At 40.9% G+C, this 15,283-nt stretch overlaps 1 protein-coding gene across 1 annotated transcript in view; it reads left to right on the forward strand.

Moving 5' to 3' along the window:
* Positions 1-15,283, forward strand: part of CRIM1 (cysteine rich transmembrane BMP regulator 1) — a 703,894-nt gene that overhangs the window by 564,410 nt on the left and 124,201 nt on the right. The window contains exon 9 of the mRNA XM_044289483.1: positions 2,707-2,863. Coding sequence (XP_044145418.1) covers positions 2,707-2,863 — 157 coding nt within the window. The remainder of the gene's footprint in view (positions 1-2,706; positions 2,864-15,283) is intronic.

The raw sequence follows: 15,283 nt of genomic DNA on the forward strand, positions 1-15,283 counted from the left end.
AAGGAGGAATGTAGCTGAAGCTTTTAATCTCCCATCCATAGCTCTCTTTCAAAATGTATGATCATGCTCTTTGATTTTCGCAATGTACTAGAAATTATAGGCTATAGACCCATTGTTACAGATCCTGCAAATACAAGACCTACCCTAAATCCCATTTTTGTGAGGGTGTACCAGATCCTAAATTCAGAATCTTTGACTTGGGTTGTAAGGAGGCCAGGGTGGGTGAGATCCCATGTGCTCAATCAGATGCTCTTGATGCCGCCTATATCTGTGCCAACTTGTACATGGTTCAGTGCTTTGGCAAGAACAGATTCCACGTCAGATTGTCTCCACCCATTCCACATCATTCTATGGTAGAGCAGATAGACTTCAGTCTGGAATGTGTGATGCTTTAGGGAAACCTCGGCACAGTGACCAGAGTCCATGTAAGGGGTTAAATGGCCCAGAAATGCTCTTCTGCCAGTTGGGCCATTAGAGTAGGAGCACAGCTCTAATGTTAGAGCCGTGCCCCCGCTCTCAGCTGCAGTGCAATGCTGTAAAAAGGCAGCAGCCTAGCCTAAGACCCCTTCTAGACTGCTGTAGAAAGGTGTATTGGTGCTTACTAAAGGGTTAAGCTGGCTGTACACATAGATTAAAGGGAGTCTAACACCTGAGACATCTGTATGTAACCAAGCCCAGTGTCAAATAGGTATCCCCAGGAGAGTAGGCAGTGCGGTTGGTCTTGTTGCAACCAAACCCCACTTCTTTCTCTGCCCGTCCTTCTCTCGGACCACTGATTGAAGAGCTAAGCAGTAGGTAAGTAATCTTGCAGGGTCCTGTTTTCACGTGCATGCGTCGGTTAATTTCATATAGACACATGCCTAGTTCCTTCATTTTTTTGTGTTGGTTCCACCAGAGACTCAGGGCTGCACTGCTCACATCTTTACATGAAAATGACCAACGCATGCGAGAGAATACAGGGCCACCTGAGATTGTGTATCTTCTACCCGGCCCTGTTAATGTTCCGATAAAGGAGTCAGACAGAGAAAGGAGTGGAGCTTGGGTGCAACAAGCACAACTACAGCACTCTTATGGCACTAAAACCCTCTTTTGCATATGGATAAAAAGTGGAAATCTCTCTGCAAGAGAGCTGTGGATCAACAAAACAAGGGTGCCATTGTAATCAGGTGAACAGTACCTACTTGGCACTGGGCTTGGTTACATAGAGATATCACTGGTGCCAGACTTCAGACTTTTTTTAGCCATCTAATGTGCATGGGGTACCTTCAACTCCCTGAGATATCAGCAGAGGAGCTTACTCCGCTCTCCCTATTGAGAACACATGAACACTGTGCATTTGTTTGGGAGTCTGGGGAGATATCATCGGCTGTATGAGCATTTGTCCAACACCTGTCTACTGCGTTTGGCCAGCCTTGGTGTCTACGTTTTGTTTGACAGAGAATAATACATTCATGCCAAGCACTTAATTCATTGTTCTAGATGTATTTTGCCAAATCACCTAATTCAGCATTGTGTTCTTGATGAAACAGCTGAATTGAGAAATGATGAGACATTCCTGACAAGTCAACAGGTCTGCTTACTGTCGAACTTCTCCTGGCAACATTTTGCTTCTCCCCATGTGTAAGACAAAAGCTTTCTTTATCTTGCAAACACTATACTCGTCAATAAGGCAAACAAAACATTTTAAAGGAAGGCAGGGCCAGGAAATGAAATGGAGGAGAAAGTGATGTCCTCTCATATAAATAATTCCTTGTTTAATAAAGGCTAAAGTGTTTTTGAAAAAATGTTTTTTTTCATATGATTGTGTGTCTGTATACTAAGAATGTTGGGTCACAACCGGTTTACAAAGAGCCTTGCTACAGTGGCATAGTGTGTGTTGCTAGTACATGGGGCAAGCCAAGTATTGTCCTTTATTCTGTGGACACGCAGAAGATATCATAGCAACAGGAAGGAGAAATATGACCACCAGTTTTTTTTTTTTGAGCAGTGGCAGGATGCGCTCAGTGCACTACCTGCCACAGATCGAATTACATTGTCTGTAACAGCCGGGCACTCCTCGCAGTTTGGCACCCAGGGCAACCACCCTTCTGCCTACCGCCACAGCAACGCCATGAGTATTTGTAAGAAGAATTGTATGCCAATTTCCTATGGATGTGCTGCAGACTTCACCCAAAGGATGAATCTCTTTAAGTATAACAAAACAAAAATATCTAAATGTATATGGGGATCTGAAAGAAAGAGTAAAAAAATAAGTTATAATGGAAGAAATGAGAGCATACAATGGGTCCAATATACACGTAGTAGAAGTAAAGCTTAAAGCCTGAGACCTGTAAAATACAGTAAATCTGTAACCATGTGCCATAACACCATCGTCTTTTTATGTGGAAGAGGGACTTTTAGGCCCATTAAGACACCAAGGTATATGTTCTATACTTCCTCTTCCTTATGCCCCTAAAGTCAGCTATCATTGCCTAGTCATGTTCAAATATAGTTTATTCTTGAGGTCTGTGTTATGGCAAGGGGTCTCTATAGTCTGTCCAAGGAAATACTGTCAAAGTATTGTTACCATTGCCCAATTTACTTCCCTGGTCCCAAATTTGACTTTGCAGTTCTGGCAGCCAAGAAAATGGTATAATAACTTACCTACTGTATTTTAGTAAACTGTAATATACTATAACTTGGGTGTCTTTTGTGTTTCTTTTAAAGGAGAAGAGCTATGCACTGGACTTATATCTGGTTGTGCCTTGGACTGTCCCTATGGCTTTCAGACTCATCTCCACAACTGTGAGATCTGCCAGTGCCGACCAAGACCCAAGAAGTGCAAGCCTGTGGTCTGTGACAAATACTGTCCTTTCGGCTACCTGTAAGTATTCATGGTGCTTTGTCATTGTTCAGGAAATGTTAGTCCCATAAAAACTCATAAAATTCTGGGATATGTCTCCCTGAAGCCCTCCAGCATGAAATAGTATTCTGAGCTAGAAACTCACTGCATTTTAATAGATGTGCTGTCTGACAGTAGCGTCTGCAACCTCCGTGTGTGCATATTTTTGCTAGAACAACTTCATTTATTACATTTATAGTACATCCTTGACTATGTTGGGCTGCTTATAGAGGGGAGCAACAGTGGTCCCCAATCGCTGCCTTGTGTACTTATGTATTACACTATCAGAACGTCCTAATGTATTCGTTCCCAAAACCCCTTGCTTGCTCCTGCCATTCATACTACCATTCATCTGTCAGTGAAAAAGAATCTACCTGATATTATTACGTGCTTGTAGCAAGCAGTGTTTTCCTATTTTAATGACTTCTTCCTTCATGCATATTTCAACCCTGATACATTTTGTAATCATTTTTTAATGCGAATAAAAAAAAATAGTAGTCGTAAATTTATATTACTTATTTATTGGAATAATTAAAATGGAACGCATGTGCTGTAAACATTATGTACCAGTAATATAATAACTTGCCTATAAAGCTGCCGTCATTGCTATTATTTTACTTATAGAACCATTAATGGCAGTCATTGGTATGTAATTTATTTGTCATCTCTTCAGCCTCCTAATGAGAACACTTCACCTTCACCACACAGTATAAATCGCTTTTTGGTACACAAGTGTTCTATTTCCCCCAAAGCCTGATAAATTTCTCTTTGAAATGCCTGCTATTAGTATAGGTTCGGATTGGCCGCAGATTACTTGAGGATCCCCCAGTGCGCCTGACGTAATAATGGGCCATCAAGGTCTATCAGACAGCTGAAGTGGAGTCAATCATTTGCCACTAGGTTCTATGTCCTATGAATTGATTCAGTTAGGCCCCATTTTGAGGTCCACAAATTACGGTTCTGCAAAATACGGATGCAGTTTGCTTTGCATCCACATTTTTTGCTGACTATTTGATTTCAATGGGTCCGCATTTTACAGAGAAGTATAGGACATGTTCTATCCCTTTGAGGAACGGACGTACAAATGCAAAAATACAGACTGTGGGGGTCATTTATTAAGACCGACGCTGGTCTTAATACCCCTTGCCTGTCTAAATTTACGCCAGCTCCATTGCTGGCGTAGATTTAGACCATTTTTTACACCTAAAACAGGCCCAGATTGCGGCCCACCCATGCCAGAAAAGTCACAGATTGCGGCCCAAATAACCCTTGTGCCGCTATCTGCAACAAATACATGCCAAAAAGTGGCTTATATTTGTTAGTACATTATCCCCTATGTCTGCAAAATGTGGACCACGGACCCATTGAACCGATATGGTCGCGTCCACGGCTTCTAATACTGGAAGCACAAAATTGTAGATTGAATACCAGCTCTATTACCTTTGTGGCAAAGGAATGTTTGTAGCAGCAAATAGGGTGTGGGTCCTAGTGACCTCCACAATGAAAGATACCAATTCCTAGGCATTTGTGCAATTGCAAACTCCAATACCTAAATTGCAGACCACAACTTCCAGTGTGCCAAGAAACACCATGCAAACTACCATGCTCTAGCGAAAGGCTAAGATATAGGACTGGTACTTGGGAACTGTAGGACCAGTGTTAAACAGCAAAATACATTTGTTACAAATTAGCAGCTAACTAATGCAGTGCATCCATCTCAGAGAGTCTCCACTGTAAAGTCCCTTGTTTATCCCATATGTCTGATCCTCCTTGTATGTGTAGCTTGAATAATGGACTCCAATAAAAGCTGGTCAGTTATGTGTGTCCAATGGAGACCACCTGGTCTCCAGCATGAAGAGCTCCTGGCCTCCAGCATGAAGAGCTCCTGGTCTCCAGCATGATAAGCTCCTGGTCTCCAGCATGAAGAGCACCTGGTCTCCAGCATGAAGAGCACCTGGTCTCCAGAATGAAGGGTTTAGCACACTCAGCTTGTAGTTTGTGGCATTACTGTAAGCAAACTAGCTAGTTCTATTACAAAGCTATTTTTTTCTGTGCAAGCCACTGTCATGGTATAATGACATCACTTACTACAAGCCAGGCACACTAGACCCTTCAAGCTGAAAACACACCACAGGCAAAGGCGATCTCCATTGGACTGTAACTGAACAGCTTCTATTGAAATATATTATTCAAGCACAAAGTACATGGAGGATCAGGCCAAGGCACTAAACAAGGGACTTTACAACAGAGGAACTCCAAGGCAGATGCACTTTTAAAGGTTAGGTGTTAATTTGTATCTGATGTATTTAGCTGTTTAATATTGGTTCTGCTGTACCCAGGTTCTAGTCTTAATCAATAGACTTTTGGTTAGCCACAGTGTTTCTCCCACAGCCGTGGGAGTTGTGGCCCCAAATCAGGTATTGGAGCTTGCAAATGCACAATTGGCATACAGATTTCTTTGGAATTCAGTAAGAACCTATTAGACTTGACTTATGATGAGCCTTGTGTATGCAATCATAGCAGCAAAATTTACAATGCAATGACAAATGGACGTGAACTGAACAATGTATCTGTAGATGGAGGTTGGAGTCCTTACAACTTGCCACTATCTTAGAACCATTTACTCTGGTGGACTAAAGGAACCAAATTTTTACACTGATTGCATTCATACTTTGTCTTTGGGATGTGCATATTTTTGGTAGCTGCCAGATTGCTCTTAGCAATAGAAAAGAAATCCCCTGTTCTGCCTTATATCAATGCATTCATTTGTGATGTGAAGTTGAGGTCAATTCACGCTGGAATCTTTGGAATGAATATTTGACTCAAGCTTCTGCTCGTGTTCTTCTCTGCGCACTTGATTTCCTTCCACCCATAGTTAAATGTGGATGAGTTATAACGTAGTCATTAGCTTCCAGTGTTGAATTTTTACCGTTTCTTGTTATTTTTTACAGACCACAAATATATAGACAGCATTATGAGGATTGTTATTGTGCAAGAACATTTGTTCAGTTATAAAATGTCTCATCCACTCTGAACGACGCATTCACTTTACTGACACTGCAGTAGACCTAGTGGCTCATGTATTATATGCAGTATGTACATGATAATGAGCACAAAGTGTAGCATATTTTTATTGTAAAAATAATGTTACACATTTAAACAGTGAAAGCAGGCAAGATTTCCTTCCCGTACCAAAGTTGTAGAATAACCTCCTTATGGCATGTAGTTAATGCCTTAACATGCACTTTATTTTTTTTTATTTTTTTTTTTTATATATATATACAATATGTCTTATTCCAGGGAATTCAGCATAACTTAATAATAGACACCTAATTTGTGAGGAGTTTCAAATTTTGCAAAGGCAATAAAGAGATTTCGAAAATAACTGGTGCTTTCCCGCTAATTGGCAATTTGCACTTTCTTCCCATCTGCACAACATTTTACCAGTTTTTTATTTTTTCTTCACATCTCACGCTACCACACAAAGGTCAGAGATTGTGTTTGTCAGAGCAGTTGGATGTCAGATCTGGAGAATACTTGACTTGCCAACTAAATCATAAGTGTAGATTGGGCAGTCGGGTGATGGCCATCGGGGTCTAGTGGGAGGACGGCAGACAAAATTTGGCAAGTTGCCAATGACCTGCACTTTACTTATCTTCATAAACGCCCTTTAGAAATTGTTCAGATGAGAGAATTTTATGCAAGGTGATTTGGCTGTAAAAGTGTGTATTTAAATTTCTGGGAAATAACAAAATAATTGAATTTCTGCCTCACTAGCAGGGTCATTACCAAGGAAAGAGATAGAGCGGAATAGATAAGAGAGAAGCAGAAACTTGCTGTATTAGTCAAACGCTTGCACAGCATTGCAGAGTGATTCCAGATATATATATATAGTTGGCACCGCAAACAATAGTCCTTCTTCCCACCATGTTGCTGATGTGCGGAGGACACATAAAGACTTGTATAAATCTGTGATTTTTCTAAGCCCATAATCAGTTTTTATCTTTCTATGATAAGTTTTCTGGAAGAAGCAAGGCAGCAGAGGAGTCGGTACCATATTCATGACACAAAACGAACGTGCTGTGGAAGTGTAATTGAGCAATACGCTTACAGCAATGTGCCTACCATCTAAAGCTCTCTATTTCCAGCCTACCAGACATAAAGGCACTGAAGAAAATAGTCTACCATTAGATATCATTAGACTGGAGAGCATTATGACTTTGCTGGCTGATACAATATATTGTCCCAGCGCCTGAGTGCTTGCTGCCCAGTCTGGGTCATGTTATTCCCCTGCCAGTTCTGTGAAAATCGGCCTTTCTCCGAGTGCAGTAATTTAATTTCAGTAGATTGTGTGAAGCAGCGAAGATCAGAAACTTTTCAAAAGGGTTTTGAGATATTGTTTCACACTTCTTATTTAGTTGGGCTTTATAGAAAATGTCTTTTTTTTTTTTTTTTTTTTTTTTTTTGCTGGGCTGGTGCATTATTTCAATCAAATATATCTATCCCGTTTTCCAATTTAGTTGACAGTATGGTTTGGTTCTTTTTACCTGATGGCTTGCAGGCCAGAGTTGGTCCTATAATTGGTTTCTGTTTGCGAAAGCCACTGAAGAATATATTGAATGTCTTAACAATGTGACCAATAAAGCACAAGTAAATGTTTCTTATACAAAAACGCCTTCAGATGATAGCTCAATGAATGACTCCTTTATAATAGCAAATGACAACCAATTGAATGTAGAACATGAAAAGCAACTGTTAGTCTATTATGAATAATTTCAATTACATTTCTAACTTATCACACCTTTCAGCACTGTTGGAATAATTTTGACTCTACTGCCGTTAGCTTTGCCAACACACTGCTGAAGACCCTATTGAAAGGGCATCTGTCAGCAGATTTGTACCTATGAAGCTGAAACTTGCATGTGAGCTTGGCAGCTGATGGCATTTTTGTTGGTCCCATGTTCATATGTGCCCACATTGCTGAGAACATTTTTAGGTTTTAATATAAGCAAATGAGCCTCTAGGAGCAAGGGGGGTGTTGCCGTTACACATGGAGGCTTTGCTTTCTCTGCAACTGCTGCACCCTCTCCACTTTGATTGACGGGGCCAGGTATTATGACTGTTTCACTCTCCTGACCCTGTAAGTCTGTAGGTGTAATGGCAATGTCCCCATTGCTCCTAGATGTTCATTTCCATATATTAAAACTTACTTTTTGTGGGCAATGTAGACACATATGAACATGGAACCAACAGAGATACCTTCACCTGCCAAGTACACATGCATAGGTACAAATCTGCTGAGAGATCTTGAGTTTAGTTTCTTTACCCAGTAAAGTTGCAGGGACCCTTACCAAGTAAATTGTCCAGCAAATACTCTACCAGGATGACACTTGTGATCATTGATGAATGGCTTGCCTCATGTAAGGAGAGGGTATAAAGGCATGGAGTTTGTGTCTGGGTTAAAATCCTTGGTTGTCACTCAGATGACGGTTCATAGGGAAGAGATAGAAATAAACATACCATCCAAGGAATACATATGTTGGATGGATGGATAGATAAAAGTGGATGGATAAAAACTCACCAGCACTCCAGAATTGAAGATAAAGAGGAATCGTGTTAATTCTGCCATATGCTCACATGCAACATTTCAGTTGGGTGAATAAACAAGATTCTGCTTCCTTGTGGGCTACATAGTTTTGTACTGCTCATTTTTTGTAGATAGCCAGCCTCAACACGGGATCAGCTGATTGCCTTAGATCTGGCAACTCAGACTCCCAGCAAACAATCAGTTTTGCTCATGCAAGTTCCCATCCACGGCAAGTTTCACTTGCACCGGTCACTACGGTTGACTACGGGTACTTTCACACTATCGTTTTTCTTTTCCTGCATAGAGTTACGTCACAGGGGCTCTATATTGGAAAAGAACTGATCAGGCATATCCCCATGCATTCTGAATAGAGAGTAATCCGTTCAGGATGCATCAGGATGTCTTCAGTTCAGTCTTTTTGACTGATCAGGCAAACGTTAAAACCGTAGCATGCTACGGTTTTATCTCCGGCGATAAAAACGGAAGACTTGCCTAAATGCCATCATTTTTCCCCATAGGGATGTATTAGTGCCGGATCCGGCATTCGGAATGCCGGATCAGTCATGCGCAGATTGGTAAAAATGTGAAAAAAAGATACAAGACGGATCCGTCTGTCCGCATGACAAGCGGAGAGACGGATCCGTTCTTGCAATGCATTTGTGAGACAGATCCGCATCCGGCAAGCAGTTCCGTCGACGGATCACACTGCCGCAAGTGTGAAAGTAGCCTACCTCCTGCATACAGCCAAAAAAATTGATGTCACAAATCCACCAGAGCTAAAGCCACTGATTGTTATGAACACTTTGCACTGGATTATAGACTGATGTCAAGTGATCTGAGAAGCCGTTAACATACAATAGTCATTTTTGAATGCGATCTTAAATATCTTTATATATCCTTAAATGTTAAATATTATATAATTTGTATTATAATAGATAATTAGGATAGAAAATACTTAAACATATGCTTCATATAATAATGCCCCCATTCATGTCTTGAGTTTAGTTGCTTACCCAGTATTTCTACTTAATATGAGAAATAATTTAGTAGGTATATTATATTTTTATTATCTGTTAAAATACAATTTTATAGTCATTGACCACCACTTTTACTGTAGGAGCACAACACAGTTGGAGTCCTGATTGGCTCCTTTGCAGTGGACTACGCAAGAACCTTTGTCTTCAGCGCACCACCACCCAGCAGCTCTTCCATCTGCTCCTTGCTACCGTACATGGAAAATTATATAGATAATAGCATCGCAAATGTTCATTTACAGCGTGCTGCCCTTCAGTGGCTCATAGTAATCATCCCAAATTGTCGTGAAGCAATTTATGTGCTCATATGTAACCACATCAATAATACTTTGTGAAGGTTGGCAAGAAGTTGACGATTATGATTAAGCAATTAATGAATTATTCACTTTGGAACAGGCCATTGAATGGTAATTAATTCCATTGCCTTCAGGTAATTTCATGTTGTGAGATGATTATTTTCTATTATAAACTAAACTCTTGGTTCTTCCTCATTTGTAAAAAATATGTTTTAATGGGTCTAGACTTCAATTAAATGATAGGCTTACCTTAAAGGGAACCTGTCACCAGTTTTATGGTGTCCTAACGAAGGGCAACATAAATAAGTGACTGATTCTCTTAACAAAATGCTGGGTCACTATCTTTAATTGACCCAGTCATCAATCTGCCAACATCATGTATTGAAAAGCTCCAGCTGATAATGATGAGTCCTGAATATTCATGAGCTCCTGACTCTCCCCGCCCACCTGCTGCTGAATGACAGTTTTTTTTCCATATGAATCAGCAGCAGGTGGGCAGGGGAGTGGCTATAGCTCTGAATTAAATATACACTGGACTCAATGACATCACGCCGGACTCGAATCAGCTCATTAGCATGCAACATCTTTGTGTGTATATTATGAGGTAACCATCTGTCACACCAGTAAGTGAATACATCTAAGGTACTTTTTAGTAGTTAATGATTGTATATAATTTGTTAGATTATAATCAAATATCCACATGACAGGTTCCCTTTAACCACCCTATACACTCCTTTATGAGATATCCCTTACTTGAGGGACAACACAGTCAATTTACTGGTAAAGCTGAGGAGAATTCATCTACTGTACCTTACACCTTCCCTATCATCTAATTAGGCACAGGCTGTTGTGTAATAAATAAATGGTAGTGGGGTACTCTCAGTAGTATTGGGATTTTCATTATGTAGGATAAAATCTGATAGATTAATACAATTCTATAAATAAATTGATAAAACAAATAATTTCAAAATAGGATAGCAGCAAGGTTAGAAAGTGAATAAATATATATATATATATATATATATATATATATATATATATATGTGTATATTCACAATTTATATGAATCCCAATGGTCAATGATAATTTCTAAAACTAACAATCTGCCAGACCTCTGATGGTTTGAAAATGTTCGCGACAGAATAATCAACCAGAAAATATTCGACAAAAAAAAAAAAATGTTCGATAATGCACAATATTCAATGGTATAAATGTCCAATGATGAAATTCGATAATTAAGTTTGACAATAAAAGTTTGTAATAAAAAAAAGGACACCAAGTTCTTCTCAGTATCAAAACAATGTATTAGATACTTGTCGATTCCAAGCACAGGTAGGAGTAAATAGCATATAGAGCGGCGTCCCACTCACTTGATGCAAACAGCGGCGTCCCGCTGTATATTCACCAGAATGCGATCGCTTTTTGAAAATAAACGAGCACAGTCTTATCGGGAGGTCTTTAATGGACTTTGTTGCCCTCGACACGGTATACCTTCTATGGAGATCAGGATTCCGGTCTCAAGGGCTGTTGTTTTGTTTGAATTCCGCGCCACAACTTCACATACACGTGGTCTTGCGATGAGCCAAAGTATCGTCTGTGTAACAGAAGTTATCTTGAGCGGTTCGATATTTCATACAATAGCGTCCATGCCTCCTCAATCGATCAATGTGCTTTTTCTAAAGATGGGGATAATACCAAACGCGTTTCGGGGTTATGAGGAAGTGACCCCTTCATCAGTGGTTAACATCCCCCTGTTAGTGCCCCTCCTTTATAGGGATCAAAGTTCATAAGAAAACTTGGCTTGGAGCATGTCCTTTTAAACAACCATGGATCTCGAATTTTCCCCAAAAACTTCACATATATGCAAAAATGTACATGTATATGCGCATATATGTATATATATCTCCATCCACAATCTCAGTGGCCGGTCAGTCTTACTAGGAAAAATATTCAACACACTGTAAGTTGATGATCTCACTGTGTCCAGAAGTTCCAAAAAGGAACTTCTGGACACAGAAGCTGTTATGAAATATATTTGAAGACTCTCGTAATGAAGGTTCTTCCTTTTTGGAATATCTGGACACAGTGAGATCATTGGGGGCAGAAGTCTGAAAGAATTTGATCAAATTGACAGTTTATGGACAATTGTGATTTTATAGGTTTTTATTCCCCTTTTATTATTGTGAACCTTAAATTATACTATGTAACATCATTTTTAGCACCTTTTCTGAAAAAACGCACTGGAACCGCATCAAAACCGCAGGTGGTACAGGTGCGTTTTTTATAAAATATGATCCCGCAGTCGAGTTAGAACACTTGTATGAAGGGTTTTCTGTCTGGTGAATTGCTAATTCGATTTTATTTAATAAATAAGGTATGCAACTTACAGTGTGTTGAATATTTTTCCTAGTAAGACTGACCAGCCACTGAGATTGTGGATGGAGATATATATACATATATGCGCATATACATGTACATTTTTGGATATATGTGAAGTTTTTGGGGCAAATTCGAGATCCATGGTTGTTTAAAAGGACATGCTCCAAGTCAGGTTTTCTGACAAACTTTGATCCCTATAAAGGAGGGGCACTAACCACTGATGAAGGGGTCACCTCCGTATAACCCCGAAACGCGTTTGATATTATCCCCATCTTTAGAAAAAGCACATTGATCGATTGAGGAGGCATGGACGCTATTGTATGAAATATCGAACCGCTCAAGATAACTTCTGTTACACAGACGATACTTTGGCTCATCGCAAGACCACGTATATGTGAAGTTTTGGCGCGGAATTCAAACAAAACAGCCCTTGAGACCGGAATCCTGATCTCCATAGAAGGTATACCGTGTCGAGGGCAACAAAGTCCATTAAAGACCTCCCGGTAAGACTGTGCTAGTTTATTTTCAAAAAGCGATCGCATTCTGGTGAATATACAGCGGGACGCCGCTGTTTGCATCAAGTGAGTGGGACGCCGCTCTATATGCTATTTACTCCTACCTGTGCTTGGAATTGACAAGTATCTGATACATTGTTTTGATACTGAGAAGAACTTGGTGTCCTTATTTTATTACGAACTTTTATTGTGGAACTTTATTTACGAATTTCATCATTGGACATTTATACCATCGAATATTGTGCATTATGGAACTTTTTTTTTTTGTCGATATTTTCTGGTTGATTGTTCTATCGCAAACATTTTCAAACCATCAGAGGTCTGGCAGATTGTTGGTTTTAGAGATTATCATTGACCATTGGGATTCATATATATTGTGAATATACACAGATGTGATTAATATGGATAAAAGCCAATCCAACAGATAAAAGACAAAAAATGGGCAGCACTCCAAGAAGTAAAAAAATACTAAATTACTATATTTACCCAAGCAGGACATGCAACGCTCTATACAGGAGCCTTTCTCAAGGCTATTCACTTTCTATCCTTGCTGCTATCCTATTTTAAAATTATTCGTTTTATCAATTTATTTATAGAATTGTATTAATCTATCTGATTTTTTCCTACATAATAAAAATCCCAATACTACTGAGAGTGCCCCACTACCATTTATTTATTACTTATTTTTTGTCAGACTGGGTGTTGTCTGCCAGTGGATTCCTCATCACCCGAGTGCGACATAATTCTGTATTTATACAGGCTGTTCTGTGACAAAAAAAAAAATGGACTTTTGGTGCAAATGTCATAGCTATGTAAATATGAACTAGCCATAAAGCCCGATGTGTGAACAAATACAGTGGGCTCTAGAAAACTCTGCCCCCTCCTCATAAGCCATCGTTCTGCCACCTAGATGCCACCTCTCTGTCCTCTGGGCATGTCATCAGTTTCCCTGAGTATGCCATCACTCTGACCCCTAAATGACCATTATGCAAAAAGTACAGTGGGCTCCAGAAAACTCACGTTGGTCATTTTTTTCATTTGTCAAGAAGCATTAAAATAAAAAATGCAGAAGCATTTGCAAGATGATAATCCTCCCAAGGCAGGAGATGTGGACCCCCTTATGCATGTTGCTTCATTTTTTATTTTAACAGTTTTTTGTTTTATTTTGCTGTTCCATATTTATTGCACGGACTACATCCACACACTGACCTCCAGATAGTGGTAGACTCCCCACTTTTGACTCACTTCTTATCACTTCATTACCGGACTGTTTATCCCCTTTCCTTACCCAGCCAGTTTTTCAGTTGTAGCAATGCGTCTATCTAACTGTGAATAACTCATTCATTTCTGAGCCAGCCTACATTTATTTGATATTATTTTTCTCGGGGCACCTCAGACCTTTCTTTTGTGCTATTAGATGATGGATATAATATAAAAAATATATATTTAAAAGAGTTCTGCAGTTTTTTTAAACTGATGATCTATCCTCTGGATAGATCATCAGCATCTGATCAGCGGAGGTCCGACACCCGGGACCCCTGCCGATCAGCTAGCCCTGCAGCCTTCCCGCTGTTTACCACAGGCCCAGTGACGTCACAACTAGTATCAATAGCCTGGGCCTGGCTAAGCTCCATTCAAGTAAACAGAGCTTAGCCCCGCCCAGGCCATTACTAGTCATGACGTCACTGGGCCTGCGGTAAACAGCGAGAAGGCCGTGGCGCTACTGCCAGTGCCTCTGCCTTCTCATACAGCTGATTTTCCCGCTGACAAACTCCCTTTAAAAGCACATTACATTTCACTAGCATAATGTACTTGTTCAGCAGGTGTCCAACACATCCTAAAAAATATCAAGTTGTTTAACCCCTTAAGGACACAGGGCGTACAGGTACGCCCTTGTGCCCTGGTACTTAAGGACACAGGGCGTACATGTACGCCCTGTGCATTTCCGATCACTGCCGTGCGGCTGGCAGTGATCGGAACCCGGTGCCTGCTCAAATCATTGAGCAGGCACCTAGGCTAAATGCGCGGGGGGGTCCCGTGACCCCCCCATGTCGGCGATCGCGGCAAACCGCAGGTCAATTCAGACCTGCGGTTTGCTGCGATTTCTGCAGTTTCTGATCCCCGCGGTCCCTGACCGCGGGGATCAGAAACTTTAGGATTAATTTTTTATTCCAGTATCCCTCCCCCCTGCACCCCTGAGTTATTTTTCACACGGTGGGAGGTGCAGGGGGAGGGTTGCGGGCGGTGCGGGAGGCGGGCGGTGCGGTAGGCGGGATCGCGATCCCCCGCCCGCCTCCCATTGCATAATCGTTGGCGTCTAGTGGGTATACCAGGGTGCCAGCACATTGCTGGCACCCTGGTATAAACAGCTGACATCGGTGCCGTACGGACCGCTGTATGGAAAAGGTTAACAGCTCAGGGAGCTCCCTCCCTCTCCCATCGGGGGGCATCTTCCAGGCAGCCCCCCCAAGCCCCGTCCTTACCCTTCCCCGTCTGCGCAGTTCTGGCAACTACTGAGCAGACGGGGAAGGTTCCCATGGCAACAGGACGCCTTCTCAGGCATCCTGCTGTCCATGGTTCTGAACAGATCT

This window comes from Bufo gargarizans, chromosome 4, assembly GCF_014858855.1.
Source record: "Bufo gargarizans isolate SCDJY-AF-19 chromosome 4, ASM1485885v1, whole genome shotgun sequence".
In the NCBI taxonomy this organism is placed as follows: domain Eukaryota; kingdom Metazoa; phylum Chordata; class Amphibia; order Anura; family Bufonidae; genus Bufo; species Bufo gargarizans.